At 52.7% G+C, this 25,166-nt stretch overlaps 4 protein-coding genes across 6 annotated transcripts; 2 read left to right on the top strand and 2 right to left on the bottom strand.

The window, feature by feature from the left end:
- On the bottom strand, positions 1-7,946 carry NAGA (alpha-N-acetylgalactosaminidase). 3 transcript variants are annotated; one of them, XM_033117710.1, is made up of 10 exons: positions 7,814-7,946; positions 7,308-7,399; positions 6,348-6,483; positions 5,644-5,815; positions 4,984-5,161; positions 4,570-4,664; positions 3,689-3,850; positions 2,243-2,440; positions 1,109-1,252; positions 350-646 (listed from the first exon to the last, which is right to left on the bottom strand). In XM_033117710.1, the coding sequence occupies exons 2-10, from the start codon at positions 7,321-7,323 to the stop codon at positions 512-514; spliced, it is 1,236 nt and encodes a 411-aa protein (XP_032973601.1). In that variant the 5' UTR covers positions 7,324-7,399; positions 7,814-7,946; the 3' UTR covers positions 350-511. The 3 variants fall into 3 exon arrangements, with proteins under 3 accessions (XP_032973603.1, XP_032973601.1, XP_032973602.1); XM_033117711.1 differs by lacking the exon at positions 7,814-7,946 and adding an exon at positions 7,583-7,772; XM_033117712.1 differs by lacking the exon at positions 7,814-7,946 and having other exon boundaries at positions 1-646; positions 7,308-7,404.
- Positions 7,947-10,271: 2,325 nt separating this feature from the next.
- PHETA2 (PH domain containing endocytic trafficking adaptor 2) lies at positions 10,272-15,675 on the top strand. The gene is made up of 4 exons (XM_033118705.1): positions 10,272-10,537; positions 11,208-11,280; positions 12,639-12,721; positions 13,226-15,675. The coding sequence occupies exon 4, from the start codon at positions 13,285-13,287 to the stop codon at positions 14,071-14,073; it is 789 nt and encodes a 262-aa protein (XP_032974596.1). The 5' UTR covers positions 10,272-10,537; positions 11,208-11,280; positions 12,639-12,721; positions 13,226-13,284; the 3' UTR covers positions 14,074-15,675.
- Positions 15,676-15,810: 135 nt separating this feature from the next.
- Positions 15,811-18,962, top strand: SMDT1 (single-pass membrane protein with aspartate rich tail 1). The gene is made up of 3 exons (XM_033118707.1): positions 15,811-16,074; positions 17,530-17,670; positions 18,712-18,962. The coding sequence occupies exons 1-2, from the start codon at positions 15,889-15,891 to the stop codon at positions 17,665-17,667; spliced, it is 324 nt and encodes a 107-aa protein (XP_032974598.1). The 5' UTR covers positions 15,811-15,888; the 3' UTR covers positions 17,668-17,670; positions 18,712-18,962.
- Positions 18,963-20,018: 1,056 nt separating this feature from the next.
- On the bottom strand, positions 20,019-25,166 carry NDUFA6 (NADH:ubiquinone oxidoreductase subunit A6). The gene is made up of 3 exons (XM_033118706.1): positions 24,985-25,166; positions 20,946-21,061; positions 20,019-20,229 (listed from the first exon to the last, which is right to left on the bottom strand). Exons 1-3 carry the CDS (start codon positions 25,121-25,123, stop codon positions 20,098-20,100), a joined length of 387 nt encoding a protein of 128 aa, XP_032974597.1. The 5' UTR covers positions 25,124-25,166; the 3' UTR covers positions 20,019-20,097.

Genomic DNA, 25,166 nt, shown 5'->3' with positions numbered 1-25,166 from the left:
TACTTGACTGCAGAACGGCTTTATTGGTGACCTGAAGGAGCCAAAGTCATTCCCGGGCAGTGTTAGCCTGCAAGACCTCCTCCGGGCCGGAAAACCAATCACACCATTCCTAGAAATTCCCCATAGGTCAGATCTCCACTCCCAATTATAAGAAAAATTCCAGATCCTGATTTCAGAGCCATCAAAAGCAGGTCAGCGGCTGGAGTCCTGATGGGGATCAGCGCCCCTGCCTGTAGGGGCTCAGCAGTCTGGCTGAGTTGTTTAGCAATATCTGTGGGGCTGTGCAGACAAGGAAAGAGGCCAGGAAGGCCCCAGGACCGTGCCCAAGACAGGTGTCCAAAAGAGTTTAAGCGTATGGAATCCGGCCCTGAGGTGGTACTTTGGGTCAGATGGGGTTGGTCGCCAAGCAGGCCTTGGTAGCAGGGAACCCCTCCTACTGGCCCTCAGTAGGCCGAGGCTCTGTGGTCTGGGCTCAGCGGTGCTGCTTCAACCTGTCACATGTCCCAGCTCCTCACTGCTGGGATGTCTCCAGCTTCTTGACAGGATACAGGTACCACATCACCACCCCTGAAGGGTTGATGACCACTGTGAAGTTGGTTTCAGCCCGGAGGCCACTGATGACATTGCCAGTGTAGACATCCTGGGCCTGCAGTGGGGAGGGACAATGCCCCCATAAGAATGGCTGCGCAGCGACCCCCACAGAGTATGCAGAAGCCTGGACTTTGGCCTGTCTGTGCTGGGTCCCTAGTATGCGCTACAGAAGTGGAGCCCTGAATCGCCTGTCACTTCTCCACTAGCCAAGCCCAAACATAGGCAGCAGTGAACGCCCCAACCCGTGGAAAACCCGAGGAACATGCCAGAAAGGACTGACCAGTGAGGGGAGGAGCGTGGCCTCGGCAGCTAACGGACTCACTTATACACAGCAGTTGTGTTTGCGTAGCTTGGAGATACCAGTGCAGAGAACAGCGCCAGCCACGGCCCCCAGTGCCTGCAGCTGCCCCACGACCCTGGGCCCATGGCTTAGGGAAGGCCACGTGTGCGTGAGGACCACCCCCAGCAATGCCCTCCCAGAAACACAAAGGGCACTCACTACCTGCAGGGCGCTCACCTCATACACGCTGGAGCTGGTAAAGTTGAGCTGGGCGAGGGAGGAGCGGAAGCGATAAGGCATATCCGTCCTGCGGCTGAAGAAGACCAGGGCGCAGGTCTCACTGGCCAGGGGCCTCAGGAACACTTCGATGTGGGACTTCTCCTGGGCACGAAGATGGCGACTGGCTGGGGTCCCTGTTCACGCAGGCCCTGAAGCCCCCTTCCCGAAGTCCCTGGAGCCCTGGCCCCCCCAGCCCACAGTTCTGTGGCATGCAAAAGCTTGGGGGGGGATACCACAGCCCTCCAGCACCCCAACTTATCTGACTCTACCCTCCCTCCTTCCCTGACTCAGCAGACACTCCCCAGCACCCATGCTAGGACAGAGACAAAGGTTGCGTGAGCTCAGGACGGTGGGAGGGACAGACGTGGACAGCTGCTGCAGCGGACTGGGGGGCACTCTGCCTCGAGCAGCCAGGATGAAGAGCCCCCATCCTCCTGGGGGCCTCCCCAGCTCTCCAGGTGCCTTCTCTAGGTGAGTGGATTTCTTTTGACTAGAGAGGGAAGGGTCTGTGTAAAGAGCACAGCTTTGAGGCGACACTGTTGGAGTCAAGTCCTGGTGTACTGTTTACCAACTGTGGGGCCTTGGGCTGCAGTTCTTAGACTCTTCAAGTCTGTTTCCTGATTGGTAAAACAGGGAAGGAGTATCTCTCTTCTGAGAAAATGTATCTAGAGCCCGTGGCACACAGGAGGTGGGCAATAGAGTGGTCGCCAGTACTAGTATTACAGTAGTTCTATCCCTTGGCTCAACTAAATGCAGGAGGGAAGCGCAGTTCTCTGCCGGACGTCACAGACATGTGCAGAGGTCTTATACCTCCAAACTGAGGGGTCTCACTGTCCCCTGTGCACCTGTGTGGTGATGTCTCCTTTCCCCAAATCCCATGAACGGTCCTGCTCTGGCCCTGCTCTCACCTGGGCCAGTAGGAGGCGGTGGGAGCCGCTCTCAGTAGCCTTTCCCTGAATGCAACCGGGAGGTGGGGCTGAGCAGATCCGAGGCCCCCTCCCCACCGTGACCTCCAGGCGTGCAGCCTTGTTCTCAGGGGAGCCCAGTCCCTCAGCCTCCCTTTCCTTCTCCCCACCTCCCCACCCCCAGTACCTTGAGAATCCTGCGTCCCTGGATGCCTAAGGGGTCCTGGTTGATTTTGATCATGAGTGGATTCTGCAGAATGTCCACGTTCTGGGCGGAGATGGTACGCAGGTCTGTGGACATGAAGAGGGGGGCCGCCAGCACCGTCCACAGGGCCATCTGGGCCCGGGCTTGCTCGAAGCTGAGGCCAAAGTTCCCAATGAGCAGCTAGGGGCAGAGGAGAGGAACGGTCGGTGCTGCCCTGTTCAGGGAGAGGGGCACAGGGACCAACCCTAAGCTTGCAGCTGAGACAAGAGGATGGAGATGGGAAGAGTGGCCACAGGTGGGAGCCTGGGTTGGCAAACACCATTCCCCAGCAGTGGCCTTGGATGAGTTGAGTTACATTTCCTCTGAGCCTCAGCTTTTCACCAAGAAAATGGGGGCGCTCATATGCTCTGGCCGTGTCACAAGTGGAGTTGATCCGATGGGATCCTGTTGCCAAAAGTATGTATAAACTGGAACACACAAATCAAGAAATATACTCAGGGTGGCAGCGGTAGGAAACCAGAGCTAGGGCCAGACCGAGTCCCTGCGCCTGCCAGTAACCACCCACCTGCCCTAACCACAGCTGACGCCTGACCCAGGGCAACCAATCCGCAGACGGCATCCAAAGGATCTTTACTAATGGTCATGTACTTAGTGATACAGATCTAACTAAGCCCGTGCTTGTGCCAAACGGTGCCAAGCGTGTTAGAGGGTCATCCACTTCACTCTCACCACCCTGTACAAGGTAGCCACTATTCCTCTCATTTTCCAATTGACAAAACTGAGGCACAAAAAAACTTAGGTCACTCGCCCAAGGTACATGGCACAGCTGGAGCTAGAACTCTAGGGCAGGCCAATTTCTGTTTCTCGGGGTGCCCCACCAGCTGGCCGAGTATTTGATTATTCTAATCACTGGTAGTAAATGCTTGTTGGCTAAATGAAGAGATAGCTGTAAAACTATAAGATAAACTGCAAAAGTATTGAAGTCAGCAGGGTTCTGAGTGAGGTGGGTACCAGGGGCCGGTTCTGCCTGTGGCGGGTCTGCAGGGAGGTAATGGTCCAGGGCATTGAAACGGTCAGGGCAGCCTGGGCCAGGACGTTCTAGAGAGGGAGTGGCAAGAGTGTGCGTTCTTCATCCCGCAGAGGAATACTGTCTCACACCAGAGTCACCGCAGACCAACTTCTCAAGTTTCAAGCATCAGAACTGCCTGGGGAGATTGTCAACAATGGGCTTTCCCAGCCCCTCCCCCAACATTCTGATCTCAAAGGTGGGGGTGGGGCCCTGGGAACAGAATGGTAAGCAAGTCCCAAGGTGAGTGTAATGCACCTGGTTCGAGGACACATTTCAGAGCTGATCTAGAAGCCGGCAATGTGCGGCCAGTTAGAGGGACAGGGCAGTGGGGAGCAGGTCCACCCCCTCCATGCTGGTACCATGTCTGGGTCGTTCCAATGCCCAGGGCCGGCCACTGGCTGCAGTATGTCCTGGTGGTCCACAAACCAGTCCAGGACGGACAGCACGCTGCTCCAGGAGTCCTGGATGTCGTCATAGTTACGCCAGAGGTTGCAAATGTCTGTCAGCAAACTGTAGTTCACCTGGTTGGGAGGGCGGGAGGGGGCAGAGTCCAGCACCAGAGTCACACCCGGCTGCCCCCGCCCAGCAGGAGACACAGAGGGTGCGGAAGGGGCCAGAGAACAGGCCCTAGTTGTTGAGGATGAGGAAAGCCTCGGAAACAGGGGCCCTGCTCCGGGGCTGCCCAGGCCCCTCCGTGCTGGTGCCAGAAGCCTACCCTGCCCTCTCATGCCAACTGGGTCAGGACCAGGGTACAGGCCCAAGCTGGTGTACCAACAACATCCCTGCCACACATCCACCCGTGTTCTCTCAGTGAGAGTCCAGCCATCTGCCATCATCTTCCCTCAGGTCTGCAAGTCTGATCCCACCCTTTCTAGTGCCCTAGGTGCTCAGGGACCCCTGGTGAGGTACTCCCAAGGTTCTTCAGAGGCTCAGCCCGCCTGCCTGTCCTCAGCAGCCCACTCAGTACAAAACCCAGGGCTGACCACTTGCAGGGTGCTGTGTGTTGGCACATCACATGTGGTTCCCATGTCTTGGATGCCAGCCCCTTCAGCCACCTGACAAGTGCCTCCTATTCTCTACGACCCTAGGCTGGCAGAGGCCCCTCCAGGGTACTTAGGACCCTCTCTCCAGACCTACAAATTAGCACATGGCAACTATAGTAAGAGTGGCCCTGACTACAGAGGAGGTGGGGAGGCCTGGTGTGAGGGACGGTGCCCGGCGGGCGCACAGAACGGCTTACCTCAGGGGGGAGGCCCCCCTCATAGGCTGGCCAGCTGCAGGAAAAGGCGATGGGGCGGCCTGTGGCATTCAGAGCAGCAGCCATCATGGGGTACCCTGGAAGTCCAACCCCCACGTTTTAGGACTGAGGGGATGCAGAAGGCAATCTCGGGCCTCAGCCCAAACCTCCCACCAAACGTGAGGAAACAGGCTCAACAGAGCTGCCTTTCCCTGTACCCAGCGCCACAAACACTCCCTAGGTGGGGCTTGGTGCCAACCGACCTTTAGGGAGCCTGGGAGCCAAGATCCCCCAGCCCCTGGGAAACACCATTCCTTAGGGGCCATACAGACAGACGAGCTCAGCCAGGCGGGCACTGGTGGGCCTTCTATGCCATCCCTCCCTGTCTCCCTGCCCCCAGCCAGCTGTGGGACCCACCTTTAGCCTTTTCCTCCGAGGTTGAGAAGCAGCCATCCAGCTTCAGCATGTCCACCTTCCACTCGGCGAAGGTTTGAGCGTCCTGGAACACCTTGTCTAGCGTGGTGCCTGGGTAACCCATGCAGGTAAAGTTGCCCAAGTCCTCGTAGATGCCCAGCTGCAGGCCCAGGGAGTGAGCCTGCGGGCGAGTCACGGAAGCAGTGGGCTCAGACAGGATCCCCAGGGAGCCGCCTCACAGGCTCATCTGACCAGGCCCCGTTAAAACCTTCAAGGGCAACCCACTGCCCAGAGGAAAGGGTCTCCGCTTGCTGGCCTGGCCTCTGCCACCTGTGGTCCTTCCCCTCCCTCCAACTCACATACCTCCCATGGACTGTTCTTGCCTCTCGGTCTTTGCTTCTGTCATCCCCTCTGTCTCAAATGCCATCTATCTGGTATCAGCTCAAGAATGGCCTCTGTAGAACCTTCCTGGAACCCCAGGCTGGACCAGTGCCCTTCTTGGCTCTCACCCACCACCGTGGGCCAAAACGAGCTGTTCACTTATGTTTCCCCCACCAGACTGAGTTCTCAAGCAGGGACTGTGGAAATGGAGCCCTAAGCAGCGTGGGGTGGAAAGAGAGTTCTGGCCCCCAGGCCAACACGTAGGGCTGGGGTGGGGCTCACATAGTCAGCCAGGAAGGCAATGCCCCTGGGGAAGCGCTTGGGATCAGGGACCAGGTGGCCTTTGTCATCACGCCCTCCAATCCAGCAGTCATCGATGTTCAGGTATGTGTAGCCCAGGTCCCGCCAACCATCCTGTGCCAGCCGGTCAGCCATCTCCATGAAGAGCCGCTCACTGGTGAGGGGCAGGGGGCAGAGCAGCTTAGTGGCCCAGCATGTTCCTCACCCCGCCCCCTTCCTCAGAGCTGCTCAGATGCTCTGAGTGTGAATCCAGGCTATAAGAATCCCGGCCTTGCTGTCAGCTGAAGACTAAGTCAGGTAATAATTGTAAATGACAACAGTGATTGTGGCATGAGCCAGCCCTAAGTGGGGTGAGGTTGAAAGGAGTGGTCTGGCCCCCAGGTGAAGGGGCAGGATTGAGCCAGAGGAAGCACGTGGAGTCTGGCCCGGCCTTAACAGTTACCTCCATTCAGTTATCTCAGGGACTGTGTCCACTACTAGGTACCTGCCCCACAGGCCTGATAGGCCCCACAGAGGCCCCAAGCAGGTCATGAGGCTGAGTGTCAAAGGTCCCAAAAGTCCCCTCTGGCTGCAGACTCTCTGGGATTGCAGAGACCCTGTCCTCTTTTCTGGCTGAGCCTCCACTCCCGGCCCCCACGCTGCAGGGCCCTGGGCAAGGCTTGTCAGGTGGTGTGGACCTTACACACCTGATGCAGTTCTTTGGGTCCTCATGACAGTCAGTGTTGCAGCGGAAGCGTTCCCAGGCCAGCCAGCCCATGGGTGGCGTCCGCAGGAGCCCATTCTCCAACACCAGCACCTGGTCCACCAGGGCCAGCAAGAGCACTGGATGGGGTTGGGGGGTGACTGTGAGTGGCTCCCATAGTCCCAGCCCTCACCCCACCCCCTCCACATGCTGCTCAGCCCTGCAGAGGCTGCCAGCCTGTACAGCCTGTACAGCCGCCGACTGTGGCCGTGATCTGACTCGCCTATCGCATAGAAGAATGATACTCCTGGGCTTAAGGCGGAATTGGCTCTTCCTGCAACTGCTGGCCCCTGCAGTGGATCGAGTGGGCAGATGGTAGCTGGAGTAGGGCAATGCGTTTGAGGCCTGGGTACGCACTTGCTGTGAGGTCATTATCCTTTCCATATCCTCACCAGCTACTGCCACCCCATTACACAGATCTTAACAGTACACTGTAGCCAGTCTCCAGGTTTCCTGAGTCTCCTCCAGGATCTTTGCTCTCCACCACAGACCCTCAAGAGGCCTCAGAAGGGCTAACAGGCTCAGCCAGGTGGGACCTGCACCCAGCCAGCTCACCTGGGGGAGCCCTTGCCCTTTCAGGCCTCAGTTTACTTCTCTGTAAGACGGAGCTAATGTACTGACTTTACAGGGCAGTTCTCAGTATGGGTTGATATCACGTAAGATAGGGCCTCCGCACTTTGGGAGAGGGGATGAAAAAGGAATAGGCCTCTTTAGAAGAGAACTGATTTCTAAGGGGGGAGCATTGCCTTCTTTCCCAGCCCAGCTCCAATAAGAGGAACGTCTCCCCACATACCCACATCAGGGAAGGAGGCCCAGACACCAGAAGGCTGGGCTCCCTCCAAGTAGCCCCCACATCATACTGGTCACCTACCCTCCCAAAGGCACCCCCTCCCATGTAGGTTACCTGTCTTCCGCAACATTGCTCTGGACTCAGCGTCTCAGGACCTGACCAGATCTGCTCTGCTTTTATCAGCTTTATAGGTAGGGCTTTGGAAGCTAAGAAACGTTAGAAAGGCACTGGAGTCACTACTACCTGGCTAGCCGCGGAACCTTCAACCCTGAGCGTGAGTTTCAACCCAAACTCAGTCCCCAAGCCGCGCTCACTACCCCTCCCGCAGCCATCACTTTCCTTCTTCCTTCAGAAATACTAAACAAGGTGTCTTAGACATCAGACCTCACCCCCTCTGCAGTGCTGGGCGCCCCTGGAGTCCAAGGGCAGCCTCTGCAGGGCCGAGGCCAGAGAGGCAGCGACCAGCTTGAAGACGCCCAGGAAGAGGGGAGGCGCCGGGCCGAGATCAGGCTCCGGACTCCCACCGGATCTGGGTTGCCGCCCGCGGCCGCCAAAATCAGAAGACCCAGCGCCGGGAGGCCCCCCCCCCCACCCCAGAGTGCCCGGCCCGCGGCACTTACCTGCCGACGCACTCTGGAGGTAGGAGCCGCCGACCGCGGCAGTGATCTGACTCGCCAATCGCGTTCCAGAGGGGCCTGACGGCGGTCAACCCTACCCGGCGGAGCCTATCAGAATCCCCCTGGTAACGTTCTGCCCCGCCCTCTATGGACCCAATACGCCCTCCGAACCTCTCGAAGCCCCGCCTTCTTTGAGGTCCCGCTCTGCGCGCTCCCGAGGCGGGCACGAGCGGAACGGGCTTAGGGACCCGAGGCTAGCTAGGCGTTTCACTGCTGTGGGATCCCTGAGGGCGAGGTTAGTGCCCGGCAGTCTGTAGCGCGCAATAACTAACTGTCGTGAATACCTCTGCTAAGGGTCTTGTTAAGAGTAAATAAGAAAATGCTCTGAAGCATGGCTCGTAGTAAGCTTCTCAAAACAGGTAGGGGAAGATGAATAGGCTTGCAAGGAGGATTGGTGGGGGGAAGCCAACCAGGTGGAGAGTACAGCTCTTGTAAAGCCAGGAGGCTCTCCTTCCCTGCCTGAAACTGCGGCCACCGGTTATGCTAGCCGAGGCACTCTGCATATTTCTTTCCAATTTCATTCATCAAAAATTTATTGAGCAACTATTAGGTGCCAAACACTTCATTTTTGGCACCTTCATTTGGATGGCCACTGGACATCTCAAACTTAACGAGCCCCAAACCAAACACCAGCCCCTTCCATATAATGGCAACTGTCTTTCCAGATGCTCAAGCCAAAACCTTGGGATCCTTGCATCCTCTTTGTCTCACTCCCCACATTCAGTCTCTCGGCAAACCCTGTGATCTGTACCTTCAGAACCTATTTGGAATCTGGCCACCTCGCTACTCTCCTGGCCCCCATCACATCTTAACTGGATTTGTTCAGCAGCCTACATTTCACCCACATTTATTCTCTCCACAGCAGCCAGGGTCACCCTTTAAAACATAGCTCAGGTCACTCCTCACTCAAGACCCTGTGATGTCTGTTCATCTCAATCTGGAGTAACAGGCCACACAGATTTACCAAGCCCCACCCCACATATTCTGACCCCATCTCCTACTGCTCTCCCCGTACCTCACCACTGCTGAGCCACACTGGCTTCCTTGCAGTTCCTCAAACACAATAGGCGTCTGAGCCATTGAGTTGTCCCTCTGCCTGGACTGCTCGTCCTCCAGATATTGGCATGACTGGCTCCATCATTTCATTCAAGTATTTCTCAAATGTCACCTTTTCAGTGAAGTGTACCCTGATGGTTCTATTTAAAATCTCAACCCCCCTCCTCCTACAATTCCCAATCTCCCTTTCACCCTGCTCTATATTTTCCACACCATGCATGTACTACCTTCTAACACACTTATTATGGTTTATATTATTAATTGAATAAAATTTAGTGAGGAAGAGGTAATACAAAATAAAAGCATGAGCATAGGGAAGTTTTCTATAGTGGTTAGTGCTATAATGAAAATACAACCCAGGGATGTGATAGACTTGAGGGGAGATGAAGGGTAGGCCTCCCCAAAATGTGCTACTTTGGCATGTGGAGTATTTTGAGCTGAAGGCAATTGCGACCCTGCAGGCTCAGGAGAAACTCCTGCGCCCCCCACAACTACCTAGAAGAATTTAAATTAGGGGCCTTGCCCATAATAAGTGTTATTACCACAAATAATGTGTTATGGCCTATCTATGGCAGGGCAAACATCTGATTACTGAACAATCTGTTCTTCTTATTGATCTGCAAATTCCTATTGCTCTCCTCCCCTTGAAGCCCCAGGCCTCTTACCATGAAGCCCTCAGGATGTTATATATACCTGTTTTCCCTTTCTGTCTCTGAACCTCTCACATATGTGGGATCTCTGACTCTCTCCTGTACGTGGGGCTCCTGTACCTACGAATGTAATTAAATTTGGTTATTTTCTCTTGCTGATCTGCCTCACGTTGATTTAATTATTAGACCAGCCAAAAGAACCTAAAAGGGTAAAGTTTCTTCCTCCCCCACACAGTCTACTTTACATGCATGCTCAGGCAAGGGACATCTGAGCTGAGAACTAATTGATGTGAAAGAGCCCTGAAGGTTAGAGCCGAGGGGTAGGGATGAGAAGGAAAAGCGTTCTAGGCTGTAGGAACTGCAAGGGGAGAAACTCTGAGTGGGAACCAACATCTTCACAGACCGATGTTCTGAGCTCCAGGGCCACAGGGAAACCCCAGCTTCCTGCGTTGGATTGTGCTTCCCTGCTGCCTTCACCACAGGCTTAGTTTTGTTTTTATTCTGGGAGGCAGCAAAAGTTATACTCAGAGACTGATCCTGTTTTTGCCAACAATTTATTTAGCCCAGGTTCCTTGTGGGAATTATAACAATTTCACAAGCCAATAGCATACAAGATAATATATCTTAATAAACCAAACAAAGAACACACTCCAAACAAATGACAGATTAATCACACGATTCTTCCAGGAAAGAGGAGGTGAAGGAATAATGTCCATATAATATGAGGTGTGCCTTTTTATATGAGGAAGTACTCTGGAGACTCAGTGACAAACCAAAGAGCTGATTTCCAAGTGTGGGCACAAAAGTAAACGTTCCCTTGTTGCTGGAGCTCTTGCTGCTAGGGAACCAAGACGCCAGCGCCAGCGTTAGCTTGGAGGGTTGCGTTGCTGGGAAGATTATCACTTCTGAGAGTGCTTCAAGGTTTAACACCACAATTCACGAGAATCGGCCCTGGCCACAGGTAGGAGCAAATGCCTCAAGGGGCAGTTTTTAGGTTATGAAAGAGTTGCCTTGCCCAAACTGAAACTCTCAAATAGTCCCTCACTCTCCGTATTTATAGTCTAAAAGTCCCCTTGCCATAGTTGCTTCTCCACAGGTTCTTATCAACTCAGCAGGTTCCACCAGCAGTTGGGCAGCTGACTGCTTATCAACAACAGATTTAGAATAATGACATCCTGGCCCGACTTCATACTTATATCAAACCAACAAGTGGATTAAAACCACTTAAGTCATAATCAAGTGGATTTGAAATCATATTAGACCAATACACAACACAGGCCTACCGCTGGACAGAACCTAGGCGGAGGCTGCGAGTAGCGCAAGCAGAAACGGGTAACACCAGAAGCAGAGATCTGGCCACTCTGGGGGCCCAGCTGAGTGGTCAGGAAGCTCGGTCGGGCCTTGCGGGCTGAGTAGGAGCCCGCCCAGAGGAGGCGCCCGGGCGGGCGAGGCCTAAAGAGGCTTGGCTGCGGCAGAAGTGGGCGTGGCAGGGCAAGGGGGCCTGAAGGGGGAAAGAGGACTCCGAGTTCTCCCGGCAGGGAGGTGGGGGTGGCTCAGTCCCAGGCCTGCCAACCACTTGAGGTGGGCCCTGGGTTCGAGGCCGCCCGCCCCTGACCAGTTCTGTGGTTCAGGCAGGTCCCGACCTCTCCGGCCTCAGTTTCCCTCCCGCGTGAATCAAGGGGCATCTTCGCGGATCCAGGCCTGGTGAGTCCTGGACAGGGAGACGTGGGGGCGGCAACTCGAGCTGCCCGGGTGGGCTCTCCCCGCTTCCTCAGCAGGTTTGGGAGACGAGATCGCCCCGGGGAGTGGCCGCAGCCCAGCCCGCCGGCCACCCTCCTGGGCTTCGGCGCGCTGGGCGGCGCGGAGTTGAGAGAGGGCCCGGCGGGCTCCGGGAGGAGGCGGCCTCCAGGAAGGCGTGGCTCGCGGGGACGTGGCAGGACAGCCCCTTTGCGCTGACCGGGAAACCGAGAGAGCAGCCGCCGGCGAGTTCTCCATGTGGAAACTCCTGTTTCAGGGCCCACCGCGGTGGCCGCTGGCTAGTGGATCCTGCTCCCCAGCCCTCTGCTCCTCCAACAAAAGAATCCGGAAAAATGCGGTGCATCGGTCTCCCGCCGAGTGTGCGGTCTGGACCTCGCACCCTTGGGAGGGGTTGGGGGCAGCACCCTTCCCTAGGCACACGGCGGGTGAGAGGGCACAGATCCCCGGGCTCCTGACCCTCTCTTTGCCTGCGCCCCAGTGCTGGGCCCAGGACAGAGGGCCCAGCAAACACCTGTGATCGCCTCCCCACCCGCGGACCCCCGGTCTAGACCGGCTCCTCCCCATCCCAGGTCCCTGCTTATTTCTCTCACAGATAGCCCTTATCGACCGGCTTTTCCGTTATTTATTATTTAATTAACTTTAAATCCATTTATTATTTTTTATTTTTGTCTGTTTGCATTGTGTTTCCCCCGCAAGAATGTAGGCTCCAGGAAGGAGGAACTTTGTTTTGTTCACTGTTGTAATCCCAGCTACTTCAACAAATACTTCCTGAGGGCGTCGCCGAGCCCTGCAGGAGGCTGGATATTGGGGATACACAGGGAGCAAAGCCAGGTCGCCTCCTAGACATTCTGGGGCTGGAGACAGCGCTGTAAACACAAAGGAAATCATTGTGGGATGAAGGAAATGAAAACAAATGAGACAGCTGGTTGGGGCATCTTGGACCAGGCCACCTTGGTGATCAGGTGCCCCTTCATACAGGGAGCAGGACAGGCCTCTCAGATTAGGTGATTTAAACTAAAGCCTACAGATAAACTGTGACAGTGCTAGAAGGGAAAAACTGGAAGCTATGAGGGCACTTGACTCTGACCTAGCCTCAGGGGGCAAGGAGCTAAGGTCTGAATAGTGAAGGTCAAGACAATAGGACCCAGCCCCTTAAATTGCTCCTAGGAGCCTGGTGTGGGTGGGTAGGGAATTACTGGGCCAGGGAAGGCTTCCTGGAGGAGATGGTGGTTTTACTGGGCCCCAAAGGCTAAGAGTTCTCATTCTTTAGGATGAGTTGACTGGGTTTGAGAATTATTTTGCAGGTGCACTGGCGTCACGTGGTCGAAGTGTTAAGCTCTGTGGCCAGACAAGAGAGGCTCCTGCCCCCACCTAGCAAGCTCTGCTGGTAAGTGGGCCATTGCCAAGACTTGCCCCCAGCAGGTGAGGGAATCAGGAGAACAAGTTCTGCTTCTCACTGGCCATGTGACCTTGTGCAGTTCACCTTCACTGCTCTGAGCCTTGATTTTCCATGAGTCGGGAGGGTCATGGAAACCTTGGAGGTTTGACCTCAGGGTTGGCACTAAGAGGCCCCCAGATTAAGGGATAGTTTAAGCACAAAGGATTCTATGGGCTCGGGGTCCTGAAATGCTCAGCTGGGGCCTGTTTCTTTGGATTTTAAAAAGCCGTATCAAAGCCCTGCCATACCTCCTGGCCTGATACAATCACATTATTCTTCTCTCTGAGTCCTCTGATGTCCAGTGCTTTGCATGAAACACTGAAAGAAAAGGCAAGGGAGACAGGCTCATTCCACAGATGAAGACACTGAGAGCCTCAAGGCACACAGCAAATGAGTAGAGGCCACAGGGTTGGAGCCAGGCCTCCTCCAGAGCCAATATTTTTTTCCCCACAGGGACACGGGGGCTTCCTCCCTCTCTGATTCGCGGTCACCTCTCTTGCCTCATAATTCATATGGGAGCCATGAAGCTGAACGAGAGAAGTGTGGCCCACTATGCATTGAGCAACTCCCCAGCAGACCACATGGGCTTCCTGCGCACTTGGGGAGGCCCAGGGACTCCACCCACCCCCAGTGGCACTGGCCGAAGATGCTGGTTTGTCCTCAAGGGCAATCTGCTGTTCTCCTTCGAGAGTCGAGAGGGCCGGGCCCCGCTGGGCCTGGTGGTGCTGGAGGGCTGCACGGTAGAGTTGGCTGAGGCTCCAGTGCCTGAGGAATTTGCCTTCGCCATCTGCTTCGACGCCCCTGGTGTGCGCCCACACCTGCTCGCAGCTGATGGGCCGGCAGCCCAGGAAGCCTGGGTGAAGGCACTGTCCCGGGCAAGTTTTGGCTACATGCGCCTGGTGGTGCGTGAGCTGGAGAGCCAGTTGCATGATGCCCGCCAGAGCCTGGCGTTGCATCGCCACTCATCCTGGAAGGCCATTCCCAGCCGCTGTAAGCCCCAGGCTCCTGACCACTTGTCTCGGGGCCTGGAGAACGGCTACGCCCTCTCCAGAGATTGCAGCTCCATAGGCTTGGCGGAAGAAGGGGGCAGCAGGCCAGCAGGGTCGGGCCTGGCTGAGTGTGAGCTGCAGGGCCCTACCAACCTCCTCCTAGGCAGGGGGCAGAGCCCTGTGTCCCCTGAGACCTCTTGCTTCTCTACCCTGCACGACTGGTACGGCCAGGAGATCCTGAAGCTAAGGCAGGGATGGCTGCAGAGGGCTCGTGGGAGCCAACCAGAATGTGAGGAACAGGATAGGCCCTGAGCCTGGGCCCTTAGGGTTCTGCCCTTGTCCTGCTGGTCAGGACGCCAGGGCAATTCTTTTTTAGGAGTTTGATGCTCCAAAGTTGCTTTTTTTTTTTTTTTTGAGGGGGGTGGTTCTCTCCTTCCTGCTTTTTAGGCCTTCTCCAGGTTCTGGATATACCTTTGTGCCTGGAGGGGACTGAGGAATCATAACTTCCAACCCCTTTATTTCCTGAGGCCCAGAGAGGAAAGGTGGCTTGCTCAGCAGTCACAGAGTGAGGCCCAAGTTTCCTGACACAGTGCTGGACCACCCCTCACTCAGGGGATATTAATGAAATGGAGGAAGTGGGGAATAATATGACATGGCCACAGGCCACCTGCCTTTCATCTAAACAGCAGACTCAGCCAGTTTCCAACATGGGGAGTCTTGTGTGCATTTAGGTAACAGAAGCTGGCTTCGGGGACTGACATAACAGAGAAAGTGGATTTATTATATCATGTGGGTTTCTGGGGTTCAGCTCTTCCTGAGTGCTGGGAAGATTGGGCATGGAATCCCCACTCTACAGTCTGGGAAGGGCCCTTTGGAGGGAGAGGCCTTTGGCCAGTACAGAGGGGTTTATTCTGCTCAGAAAGTGTTAGGGCCCCATCCTCTCCCTCTCCCTGGCTGTCCTGTCAACAGATGGTGCTGGACGTTGACCCAGGATGGACTGGTAGCTTTTCTGTCAGCAGAAATCCTTCCTGCACTCAGTCCGCAGCAGTCAGCTCCTGGATCTGCCAAGTGGGAAGCTGAATAAAAGGTGGGCAGGCAGTGTGGCTCCCCAGGGAAAGCTTATTTGTTGTGTTGGTTCTCAGTCCTGGACATTCTAGGAGCTTGGGCATAGGATTCCTGGTACCCCATGATAAATTCTCTCCCCTGGGCTTTTTGCTCTTGAAACCACTTGGGAACTCATTTAAGGTCCTGCTTGTCACCTAATGTGTACCTGCCAAGACCTTCTCATTGCTACTCTCACCGGCAGGCCAGGTGTTTTCTTTTTCAGTTGTTCTGGGAGGTAAAGTGACTGGCTCCATAGAGCCAGAGGCCAGACTGGCTTGATGCCCTAAGAGCATGGTGGCGGTGTGGGTGGGTGGCAGATGCAGAGAACGCCCCCCATAAATACAATCTGCCCCTTCTTAGACGCTCTCTCCCTTACTGGGGTCTCTGGCAGCCTGACCAACGCACAACTAGGCCGAGAGGCTGCCGCTCAGAGCCTCTTAAAGCCCTGCGGCTGAGATGCTGGCCCAGGGTCCAGGACCCATTCCTGTCCGGCTTGTTTTGAGGAAGAAGGGCTGCCTTCGCAGCTCTGTACAGGAGCTCCACAGCCCACTGCACCTTGTTTTATACAGATACTCCAGATAGTCCATGCTTTGGCCTTTCTTATTGTTACAGTATTTTTTTGTACGATTAAAACACTAAGTTTTTTTATTACTCATTTCGGTTACTCAAGTTTATTTCTACAATCACTTGAGAGCTGCTCTGCCAAGCCCTGGCTGTCCTGGGTGGGGAAAAATGAAAGAAATATGAAGGCTTCACACGGACGGCCGTAGCTGACGGTCCTGCCCACTGGGCCCGGAATGAGAGAGAAACTAGGGCTTCGGCGTCGTCCTCGTGACGTCACGGAGGCCCGTGACAAATGCCTCCTTCCCACGGCAACAGGAACTCGGCGAACTGCGCGAGTCCCAGGCTGGACTTCGTTTGATCCCGAAAGCCTCGCGAGGCTTGGGGCGGCGTTCTTCCCGAGGGCGTCACCAGGGCTAGTCGCTGGGTGCCGGGTGCCGGGGGTAGGGGCGGAGCTGGGAGATGGCGTTCAGAGTGGCTCGCTGGCTGGCCTTGGCACCCGTCCGATCCGGGGCTCTTCGGAGCGGACCGAGCTTGAAGAAAGATGGCGATCTCTCTGCTGGACGGGGCGACTCAGGTCGGAGCCTGGTACCGTCGAGGTCAGTCATCGTTACTCGCAGCGGCGCCATTTTGCCCAAACCGGTGAAAGTGAGTGTCTACCTGGAGGCGGGGTGAAGGGGCCGAGGCCAATCATGGTGGGGACTGTGTGCGGGTCGACGTTGATTGATAGGAATAATGGCGAATCATAACGACCGTCTTAGGGAGCCGGCTCTAGGACAGTTTTTCGTTAATACGCTGCTAATTTTGACAGGTGGGAGGAAATGCTCGGGTTAGATCCCGAGGTTGAGTTGGGTGTATGGAGACTGAAGATAGGGGGCAAGAACTGAGAAAGACAGCGTTTTGCACTAGTTGATCGTGAGCGCGGTGCCTAGATCTCTGGAGCACGAAGACTCAGAATTATGCATCCAGTATAGACAAGTCATATAACCTCTGCCCTGTCTACCCTCAGAGATCTTGGGATGAAATAACGACTTATGGAAGGACTTTGTAAATGAAGTGTACTTGAAATGGGCTTTATCTTTTTTATGAGTTTTGACCTAGTACTTAAATCATGTGATTTGCAGTCCTGAGGTATTCAGGGGATTATTACAATCACTCTTTTTACAAATAGCGAATCGGAGACCAGAGTGGTGAAGCCAGTGTCCAAAGCTAGCAGCTGAGTTAGGTCCTGGAATCCAGGTTTCCTGCTGGTACAACCTCCACCAGATCCTATTTTTTCCACCACTGAATGCTTTCACATGTCCTTAGTACCCTGGGGTTTTCTAAGTAAAACGGAAATCGTCCTTTATACCAAACAAGTTTGCTTTTTGACTCCAGGAATGGGAATTACAAAATAAAAATTCTTAAAAGCTAGTCTAGCCTATGCGAGCTCGCAGACAGGTGAGTTCAGGGTTGTTTCAGAGGAAGAAGCAGGAAGGTGCAGGGTCCATGTTGGGGAAGACATGCCTTATAAAAAGGCATAGCTGAAAAAAAGTTGTTTTTTGAAACTCCATAGGAAAATACAAGTGAAAATGTTGAGATTTCACTGAAACTCCCCAGTCCATCTAAATAGCTAGTCTTTCAGTGTGAAGACTATACTCACTTTTCAAAATATACCCGTTTCTAAAATTTAATGTGGTGAAGTCAAATTTCTGTCACCAGGGAACCTATTAAAGAACTGTGTAGAATATCCTTTTGCTGTACATCTTTTTGTAATCCATTTCCATGTAATGTCTGTAAGTAGAGCTGAACTTTATTTCCACAGTCCAATCCTCTTAGTACTTTCTTACCTATTTGTAGGTATCTGCAAGTAATTACCAGGTTATACCTGAATTTTTTGATGTCTAGAGTACCTTATACTTTTCTTTCTGGAATCCACTTTGATGGTTCTAAAGTCACTTTATCTATCTTTCTGGCTCTGATTTTTCCCAAGGACTTTAAAACCAAGTTGTTTATGATGGGTCTGGGGTCTATAAGAGGGAATGACCCTAAGAGGGCCAGGCCGTCTGCAGTCCTGCCAGAGTGGGCTCTGGAGCTCACAGCCACCGCTCTAACCCTCTGCAGATGTCCTTTGGCCTTCTCCGTGTGTTCTCCATCGTGATCCCCTTTCTCTACGTCGGGACTCTCATTAGCAAGAACTTTGCTGCTCTACTTGAAGAGCATGACATTTTTGTTCCAGAGGACGATGACGACGACGACTAACAGGTAAGAGTTGCTATTCCCTTGTGTGGACCAGGAGCAGGAAGCGGGTTGGAGCGTCTGAACTGTGGTGCAGTTTGGCCTGGTAGCAAGCAGCACCTGGACACTCGGAGTGGAAGTGCAGACCTTCAATGAATTGACTCCCTTGGTGGCTAATATTATTGTGCATTTCTCTGTTGGATGAGGGGAACTCTTTACTGACTTAGGATTCCCTGGGATCTCTTCCAGCTACACTGCATTCCCCCCAGCCTTTTCATTTGCTCTGTGTACTCTTTCTCCATCCCCGAATTTTCTTGACAATTTAATATGCCTTGCACACCCACCACAGCTTCATTTTGGTGCTCCACATTGAAATGTACAAACTGCAGATCCTTACCAGACAGCCTGTACATGGGCACCACGGCCTGGTCAGCAGTGCCCACGAGCCCTACCCGTGCCTGTCACATTCAGCTTTCTTGTGCTGACTTGTGCTGTGCGGCTGCATTACTGTCATCGATAAGGTCACTCCTGATTCCTTAGTCTGGCATTCAAGGCTTGCCATGATCTGGTCACACCTGTTATTCCAGCCTCTTCCATATTCCCAACCACACACCTATCCCCAGTACTCACCATTTCTTGAATTACCCATGCTCTCCCTCACTCCCAAGCATTGGCTCCTTGTTCCTACCCCTTGGAAGGCTGTGTCCCACTGCTGTCTTTATTTCCATTGATTCTTTAATGTAGTCTTCCCCAATTCCTCCATTTGAAAGTGGCCGCTCATTCCTCTGACTGACCAGTACCTCTTTTGTGACATTCAGTATTATGTCCTTAAATATGTACATACACCCCAGACTCTATTAGGTTGAGCCTCTTGCTGGCAGGGAACATGCTTTTTCTACCTTTGGGCCCCCAGTGCCTGGTCTGGGGTGCATGCTTGGTAAACATATGAATGATCAAACATACTCAAAACTGCCTGTCTCCTGTTTGGTAGAACCACGCTGTGGAATACTCAGTATGTGGAAAAGGCCTGCTCTGTTGTCCAGTTCACAGCTCGTTTCCTTTCTTCAGGTCATGGAGAAGTAAACGGGGAAGCCCTGAGTTAGGAAATGGTGATGCTCGCAGCCTCTCCTCCTTGCCTGTCAGCAGAAGGGCCCAGGGAAGGCCCTCAGCCTCCTAACTCCAGTGAAGCCTCTCGCCAGGTCCGTGACCACAGCCAAGATTCCCAGGCTCTGGGAGGTTCCGAGATGTGCTGTCCACTGAGCACAAGCAAATGATGAATAAACATAATACACCTCAGCTATGTATGACTGATGGCCGCAGTTCCTCAGTGTGAGTAGGCTCTAGTTGTTACACTTTCTTGTCTGAGTTGTCCTTTCTCCAATAGGCCTTTGATTTACTACCTGGGATCTCCAGGCCTCCTATGGACCCATAATTATTGGGCCTGCGACCTATTTTCATTATTTAGAAAAGCTCCACAGAACTGCCTGTTTTTCCTCAGTAAAGCTGCACAGGCTAACCAAACCCTCAAGCTTTTTTTGTGCTGAGTAACACTGCCTAATTGTCACATGCCAATCATAGGAGCTTTGATTATTCGTTTAAAACTACTTAAAAATATGATTAGAATGGTTCTGTCACTTGGGTTCCTTAGGTGAAAGATAAAGGGGTTATTGGTACTGAAAAATTGGGGAATGCTCAGGGTGACTGAACCCCTTTCTATAGCTGTTACACTGTCCAGGGAAGGAACAGAGAAGACTACCATCCAAAGCAGAGGTCAATTCTTTAACTGGGTCAACATTTATTCTGTCACTTTAGAGCTACAGCCATTTGCAAAAACAGCTGGAATATTTCTGTTCTCTCTCTGTGCTGTGAACAGCTGTGTCCCTAGCAGGGAGCCTAACTGAGTAGGAAATGAATTTCATTTTAAGGACCCTGTGTTTGTTGCAGATAGAGGGGCTAGGCCTCTGAGCAGCCATTTTCTTCAAAATCCAGGGAAAAATAGCGCAGCTTGTCAGCTTTACCTCTGTGCCTCTTAGTGCTGCTCTGATCCCTCTCCAACAGCAAGAGCCGGCTAATTCTGCTAATCTGTGCCATGACACTATGCTATCCAATCCCGGAGGCTGTAGAAACACAGCTAAATTAACGAAGTCATCCAGCCTCATACTTAGTATGACAGTTTCAGAACAGAAGGCCTCATCGTTCCTGTTTACTAACATGCGAGGCTCTGAGAAAGAGAATCCAATCTAATTTACAGGAAACACCACACTTCAGGAAAAGGGAAAGAACAGGTGGTGTGTATACCCCTGCCCCACTTGTTCACGAAAAATGTGAGAGAGACTGCAGAAACAGCTTCCCATTGGTTCAATGGGATCCTGTCATGAAGTGCGCATCATATACTGAGTTTATTTGTGCTCCAAAGGATTTAAATATCAACATGCACCTTTCCACTGAGTGACTTCATGGGTCATGGCCAACGTAGAACTTGGACAGGAAATCCTTTGGCCTAGGCGCTTCTGTTTCGTGGAAGAACCGCATAATATGTGTCCGCTGCTTCCACACGTTAATCGTCTCCTCCAGTTCCATCTTCCCCTGCACAAGTGAAGGGAGAGGTTGTCGGTCAAAGTGGTTGAGTGCAAGGAATATGACCCTGAAGGCCAGGACGCTATTCTCCACGTGGACACTGACTCGAGTGCCCTTGGGTAAGGAAGGTACTCTGTCTACACCAGTGTCTCATCTGGAAAAGGAGGTGGTTGGACTAAATGATCTCTGAGGCCTTTCAAATAGTCCTTAACTCTGGCTAACTGGTCTAAGAGGAGAGACTTCCAGGTCCATAGGTCACTCCCCATGATGCCTCACCTGACTGGCTTAACTTGTATTTCTGCTTCACATTTCTTCCAGGTCATTGACTGGTGCATGCTAAAGCTCCCACTGATGTCAGTGTGACTCACTAGGGAGACAGAATCAGGGCCAGGATTTGACTCCATTTACACAGGACTCGGCCAACTGGCCGCCAGGGGAAGCACTGACTTCTAGGGATGAGGTTCAAGACAAGTTCAAACTTTCCTCTCTGTATCTTTTTTTAGTTATAAAATGCAAGCCCCAATGTATTTTCTCTTGAACAGTCTTACAGTCGATTTAACCAGGAGACAACCTCCAAGTTCAACTGTTCCTTTGAGACACTAAGCACCAGTTGCTGACCTAGTAGTTGCTTTTCAAACTTGGAGACAAAAACGTTCATCTGGGAAGACTGAAAAGCTCTGGACAAGCTGACGGCTCTTCTAAGTCGCTCCGGGAGGGGGAGTTACCTTGATGACCAGAAGATCGACCACCCTGGGGTCTGTGACGTGGGCATTCTTCAAAAACATTTCTCGGACTTTATCCCGTCCCTGTTTCACAGAGATGTCTAGCTGGAATAAGTTCACTATAAAGAGAAAACATGATTCAGGGTAGAAATGATATCGTTAAGACATGTTTTTAAGAAATTGAGTCAGTGGATATTCATTAGACCCTTAGAGGTTGCCCATTCACTCCACTCACTCAATGTTAGACTGATTCCTAAGTGAGGTCCTTGAGGATGTGAAGAAGTATGGCGTGTGGCACCTGCCTTCAAGGAGCTTCCGTTTTGTTGGGGAGACTAGACCACTGCACTTGAAGGGCAGGATAGCATCGTTCAAGGGTATGACCCGAGTTCAAACCCCAGCTCTCATTTCTCACCGTATGGTGCCGTGTACATTAGCTTCCCTCTGCCTGAGTGCATTTATCTAGTACGAGTGAAATGAGGGTCATAATAGCAGGTGGAACTCTAGAGCTGTCATGAGGATTCCGAGACAATGCGAGACGCTCAGAACAGTGCCTGGCGTGCTCTCTATAAATGTTAGCATTATTATTATATGGAACATTTGGTAAACGATGATGGGTCGAAAGGAAGGTAAAATGATGGGGTACAGGTTTGTGCACCACACAAACTTGGAGGGACTGGTGAGGGTTTGTGCAGGTAGGGAAGGCTTCAATCCAGCAAGCAACTCCCACCATGTTAGGTTACTGGGGGAAGGAGAGAGGAGTGGATGCCGCACCTGTTCTCCCGGTCTTCAATTCTAATCGGAGGGACTGCTATCCAAGAATACAAACAAAATCACAGTATTCGGCAATCCCTGATTAAGTAAGTGCCTAAATAGTGGCGCAGACTCTGACCGGGGACTTCACATGAGGCATATGATGTGCTTTGAAAATGAGGGGTTAGTCATCTAACCCCATCCGCTGGCGGTTAGCCTCCAGTGGGTCTGCTGGTGACAGCAAGGGCAGGGACGGGGCCTGGTGTGGTAGGCGGGATAAGGAGAGAGGGGGCACAGCAGGCTGAGGGGACAGCAGAAACAAGGCTCTCAGGCTAGTGTGAGCATTGTGATGGGGGAAGGAGACCATGTTCTCCTTTGCTGAGGACGCCTTGTGTTGTCGCTCCTGCGACATGTCCATTCTGGTCGACAGAATGATCTGAAAACCACTGTGGGCTGAGTCAGTGACTGCATATATCAACAATAAATCTGTAACTATTCTCGTAACTTACTGACAGTGATAGCAACATAAAGCTTCTGCTGAGGGAAATACCACAGCATGCTGCAAAGAGCAATGTTTCGGATCCAACCACGGAAGACACAGTAGCAGAAACCGAACAGGAGAAGGTACATCCCAACTTTATAGGTAATCACTCAGTAGAAGGGACTCAGTAACCAGCAGTGACAGCCTCTCACAGGGAGCCGATTAGACACATCTGTCCCCAAATCTGACTTCACTTTGGTAGCTTAAAATCAACATGGGAAACGGTAAACATAAATCTAGGTTTCCCTCCAGAGAGTTGGTTAAACACTACAGTATATTAGGAGTTTTAGAAAACAGCAAGCAAAGGGATAATAAGACGAAGAGATACAAAAACAAATGCAAACTAATATGGATCCTGGAATTGAGCGTCTACTGCTTCAGGGGAGTGAGGACTAGAGCACTGTGGGAACTTGCCTCAAGTCCTACCACTGGCCCCTGGCTAACCTGGGCCTGGGATCCAGGTTGTTTACTGTTTCAAAATTTACAATTGGTGTTCTTTTAAGGAAAGAAACAGGAGGGATCTTCCCCTGCCCTTTCCTGCATGTTTATATCAGATTCCTGCCCAACCTTGGGAGAAGAAAACAAGGAGCCTCCAGGCACTAGGGGAGCTGGTGCCCATCCTTCCCAGTCCTCATGACCTCCTGAACCACACTCCAGGGCACTGGGTGCATGCGTCTTAGGAAACTGTCACACGCACAAATGCACAGTTTTGCTTACAATGTCAGATCCCTGAATGCCCATCCTCCCAGGTTAAGAAGACCCCTTGTTTCTAGAGACAAATGCCATAGCTGTATCCTAGGCTCCTTCCATCCTAACCCCCTGAACACATCCCTCTACCAGTGAGAAAGGCAGTGGGAAGACAAACAGGAACAGTCTAAGCTATAGCCTGCCGAATGCTCCTTGGTCTAAATTAGTGGTTCTCAGCCCAGTGGTGATTTTGTCACGTATCCCCACATAGAACATCTGACAATGTCCAGAAGCATTTTGTCACAGTTAGAGGGAAGAGTGCTACTGGCATCTAGCGGGTAGAGGCCAGGGATATTGCTAACATCCTACAATGCACAGGACAGGCCCCCACACAACAAAGAATTATCCAGCACAAATGTTGCTATTAAGAAACTGGTGTCAATCAATTCCAACTGTTCCTTACCTCAGTCCTCCCTGCAGTAAGAAAGGGTTCTGGTCACTCAAAAGTCTTTTGCTAGGCAAACATGGTTTTGAAACATCTGAATTTGAACACACTATACACACACTAGCTACTGTCACTCCCCACGCCTATTCACCAATCCCCTGCAGGCGTTTGAATTTGCAGGCCCTGAACCAGTAAGTAGTTTGTTCACTCTTTCTCCCTGCCTAGTAGCCCGTGGATTTACGTTCTGGTCATTAACAGTCTCTCAGAAAGTCAGCTTGAGGACAGAAATGTTGGTGCAGTCACAGTTCCTATACATCAAAGCACTGGGTTCTGCAAGGAGGCTCCTGCTAAGGTAAGCCCTGTAAGTAACAACGATAATAACAGTAATAGCCAACATTTAATGAGTGCCTAAGTGCCAGGCCCTATCCTAAGCACTTTATATAAACCTATTTAATATGGTAACTCTCTGAAGAAGGCACTATTGTTATCCTCAATTTACAGAAGAGGAAACTGAGGCACAGCAAGATGAAATAACCTGCTGAAGGTCACACAGCCAGTAAGGGCCTGGAGCAGGGCCTGGAGGCAAGTCCAGTAACCAGACTCTACTGCTTTCCACACACAGGCGGGGAAGGGGCAGCCCTGATGGGTGCTATGCTGCCTCAGCTTGCCTAAAAACACTTTCCCTCTGAGAGTAGTGGTGATGGTCTACATTAAAACACCTAAATCAACAAAAGGAAATATCCAGTGCCTGACATTTGTACTGCCCTTGACAGTTTAGGTAGGATTTTCCCCAACCTTTCATCAGGTACACTGGGTAGCACTGGGGGATGCCAAGATAAGAGAACAAAGTCTCTGCACCCGAGAGCTTATATTTTAATCCATCAGGTGTACAGATTGGTTCTCTGACATCTAAGTGATTGCAGGGGTTCTGAAGTAGTAGAGGGCAGGACAGCAGGGGGTGGGGGAAGGGGTTCCTAAGGTAGAATATAGGAAGCAAGACTTGGGAGACTGAAGGGGGCAGGGGAGGTCATCTCACTGGGGCGGGTTCTGGAAGAGGCACCACTGACTTATGGATGACCTTGGGAAAGTCACTTCCCTTCTGTGGTTCAGTTTCTTTTTGTGTGAGGGATGTGGGAACCAGATGATCGCTCAAGCCCTACAACCACTCTGCTTATACATACAACCTATGGAGCCTAAGTATATTCTGGAACGCTGGAGTTGACCCTGGCTTGCAGATCCACTCCGGGCTAGCTCTGGGCCTAGGATGTGTCACTTAGAGACTCACGGTGCCTCCGTTCCCTCCCCTATAAAATAAGTATGTCATCGACAATCCTCCTTCTCCCTCCCAGGGTTTAAGTAAGAATTAAAGGGGAACGTGGGAGCCAAAGCTCCGAGGGCGCCTTGAAGCGCAGTACGGATGCTGGGCACTGCTGGTCTGACCCCGGCGTCACCGCCAGGTCGGGTCCACCAAGGCTCGGGTGACCCTCCTCCCCTGAAGCACGCGGAGTCTCCTCTGCCCAAGTTGGCGACCTCAGCTCGGCTGGGGAGAATCGGAGGCCCGCACGGCTGCGACCTTGGGTGGCCGCCTCCGGGGCCCCGCGTACGCCGATGCCTCTCACCAGTGTTCGGCACCTCCCGATACCAGGCGCGGTAGAGCTCGCGCACCCTCCGCTTGGCCTCGTTCATGTCCCGGCTGAAAATGGGTTTCACCGCGGTGCTGGCCGCAGCACCAGCTCGGCTGAGGCCGCTCACCGCCATCTTGCTATAGAAGCTACTCCCCAACCCGTGCGGCCGAAGACTG

The sequence above is a fragment of the Rhinolophus ferrumequinum genome, chromosome 10 (assembly GCF_004115265.2).
Source record: "Rhinolophus ferrumequinum isolate MPI-CBG mRhiFer1 chromosome 10, mRhiFer1_v1.p, whole genome shotgun sequence".
NCBI lineage: Eukaryota > Metazoa > Chordata > Mammalia > Chiroptera > Rhinolophidae > Rhinolophus > Rhinolophus ferrumequinum.
This window is presented reverse-complemented; position numbering and strand designations above follow the sequence as displayed.